Here is a 2,858-nt window from a genome sequence, read left to right as displayed (position 1 = left end):
TTTGGGATATATATTTTTTCAAAATGGATGATAATTTTCATAATAACCAAATTAAGAACCAAGACCAACTACAAACACAAAATCTATACTCAAAACGATCACAATTACGAAAAACCTCAAACTCATTTCAAACCCTTTCCCGACAGGAACAATATCCGCATTTTAATGACTATACCAAACAATTGAACGATTCCTCTAACGCTAATCATAATTCTAGCAGTCAATCTGAAAGTGTTTCCACTATTCTAGGTGAAAGCGAAGATGATTACAACTACTTTGAAAATCATCCGTTCGTAATTATTTCGCAGCACTCTAGTCAACAATATTCAAGTCCTAAGTTATTATCTGAAGGCGAAGAAGAGGTATTTACGGAATTCTCGGATTCTGGATCAGAAAGAATTCATTACATATTCAATGAAGAAAATATGCCTTCACTAGAAAATGAAGGAATTTGTCTTACCCCTGAAAATTGGATAACTCGTAGAGATGAAACTGTTACAAGAATTGATCAATTTATACAACGTGATAGACTAATACTAATCAGAGCACCACCATTCACCGGTAAAACTTCTTTATGTATCTTATTGGAAGAGCATTATCGCAAAAAAAAAGTTCCTGTCCTGCGAGTATGTTTTTTAGGTGTAGAAGATATGTCTTTTGAGCAATTTTGGATAAATGAGACTGGGAAAAGCTGGAAATATTGGCTGAACCCTAAACATGGTGAAAGGATTATCATATTAGATGAAACTCATCATATTTTTGATGGTGACCAATATGAACCATTTTGGTTAAGAATAAAGTCCCTGTGTCGTCAAGCCTCACTTAGTAAAGAAACGATTAAAATTATTGCTTTTTCTACGGGAGGTAGATTGGCTACTTCGGTTCAAAGTCCCGTGGATTTTCAACAGAAATTTGGTTTTGGTTTAGTTCGTTGTACACAATCTGAATTAATGGAATTAGTTGAAGCGTTTAATAAATACAATTTTAAAAAGAAAATTCATGTTAGTAAAAAAATTGTACAACATATTATGGAATTTACTGCGGGTCATTTAGGTTTGATTCGCTGGATATTAAATGGAATCGATAATTATTTTTCTTATCGCGGAACAAACTATAAAATAACTACAGATCCGGAAATAATGTCATATTTTATATCATCTGATTTCATTGAGCATGTTAAAGCTCATCGTGGAGCTCCGCTTTACAAATTTAATACCGCAGAAGGAGAAGCTATTGATAAACTCCTCCTCAAAGATGAGCTACGTATTCATTCGACTGGTCCGGATGAGGCCGTAACTGCATTACTTAAAGCTGGAGTCTTATTCTATATCGACGATAGAGGTCCGGAATTTATTATAAGGGAAGGCTATGTTGGATTCGTTTCTCCTGTGGCTCGACTACTATCGTTCTTTCACCGGTGTGCTTCTTTTAAACAACCGCTTCAAAATGGTTTCACTCTACATGATCTTGTCCGTGAAGCTTTATCAAGAGTTAATTCTAAGGCTTTAACGCATAACCTAGGAAGGTCAAAAGATGGGATGAGACTTCTTGAACGTGTATGGCAAATGGAATTCTATAGGGCAATATATAGCTGTTTACCCGATGAGATGCATATATCGCCCGATGTAGGGAGAATATTTGCTACCGATGGAGTAGTTGATTTTTATATATCGGAACCTCAATGGGCAATTGAACTTTTGATTGATGGAATTGATATGAAAAGACATCATGAGCGTTTTCAAGATGGTAAATTTCAATATTTAGTATATTATTTTATTTATATTTGTCTAAAAATCTCTCATTTTGTTAGGAGGTCGATATTCTTCGATTCCTATAAAAGATTATATAATTCTTGATATTCGCGAAACACGAACAGTATTAAAAGCATATTCCAATACCTGGCATATTACTCCTAACAGTGATTTCACTAGTTTTAATATTATAGAAGGCAACACGAGTTTTGATGTATCCATAAGAAAAGTATTTAATCGATCTAATGTGAAAATATCTTCACAGGAATATGAAGCATTAGAATATGAAATGAAAAGTTTGAAACGTAAACAAGAAAGTGATGCCGAACTTATAGAATCTAAAAAGCGACAAAATAGAAGAGATGCAATAGAAAGTTTGGAAAAATTGGTCAGTTTCTTGCAAAAAAGAGAAAAATATTTAATGGAAAGGGGTGCTGTCGAAGAAGCCAGAGAAATACAACGTGAACTTGATCGAGCCTCTGATGAACTAACCAAACTTTTATACGAATCTCTTGGAAGAGAATTTTAATTTTTCTTTTGTAATCTTTTTATCTTTATCATAATATTATGACGTACTACGTTTCATTTTATAAATTTCTTATTCCAAATGAATGAAAATTTGTTGTTATCTTTAAGCCTGACACACACACAGGATAGTAAACAAAATACCGTTTTTAAATATGTCAGGTTGGTCTGACGTCGATCATTAGTCCTGTTTTTGATCGGGTTTTGAGTTGATAATTATTGGAATGCAACTTGATGATTTTACCGAGTATAGAGGTGACAAAAGTAGCGGACCTTAAATTTTATTAATTACTCAAAAACGTACATAATAATATTACTCAAAATTTTAATATAACTCCATTAATTGAATAATTAAAAAACAATTTTTTTTAAAAAATGGTTAAATTAAAAATTAGTATTTTTTTGATTTCTAATTTTCTAAAAAAGATTAATATGTAAAAATTCATATGCTAATTCTTTAAAGCAATAACTTTTAAATGATATAAAATTTAATCATTTTTATTATATACAATTTTAAGTAAATGCGAAAATAATATAAATTTTTGCAATTTTAGTTCAATTTTCTTTTTTTACAATTTTTTC

At 31.4% G+C, this 2,858-nt stretch overlaps 1 protein-coding gene across 1 annotated transcript; it reads left to right on the top strand.

The window, feature by feature from the left end:
* Positions 1 to 425: 425 nt before the first annotated feature.
* Positions 426 to 2,280, top strand: OCT59_007402 (uncharacterized protein; the record flags this gene model as incomplete). Its single annotated transcript, XM_066148449.1, has 2 exons — positions 426 to 1,746; positions 1,811 to 2,280. 2 exons carry the CDS (start codon positions 426 to 428, stop codon positions 2,278 to 2,280), a joined length of 1,791 nt encoding a protein of 596 aa, XP_065998674.1.
* Between the last annotated feature and the right edge of the window lie 578 nt (positions 2,281 to 2,858).

The sequence above is a fragment of the Rhizophagus irregularis genome, chromosome 15, assembly GCF_026210795.1.
Source record: "Rhizophagus irregularis chromosome 15, complete sequence".
In the NCBI taxonomy this organism is placed as follows: domain Eukaryota; kingdom Fungi; phylum Glomeromycota; class Glomeromycetes; order Glomerales; family Glomeraceae; genus Rhizophagus; species Rhizophagus irregularis.
The sequence above is the reverse complement of the archived record's forward strand: the minus strand, read 5'-3'. Positions and strand labels throughout refer to the sequence as shown.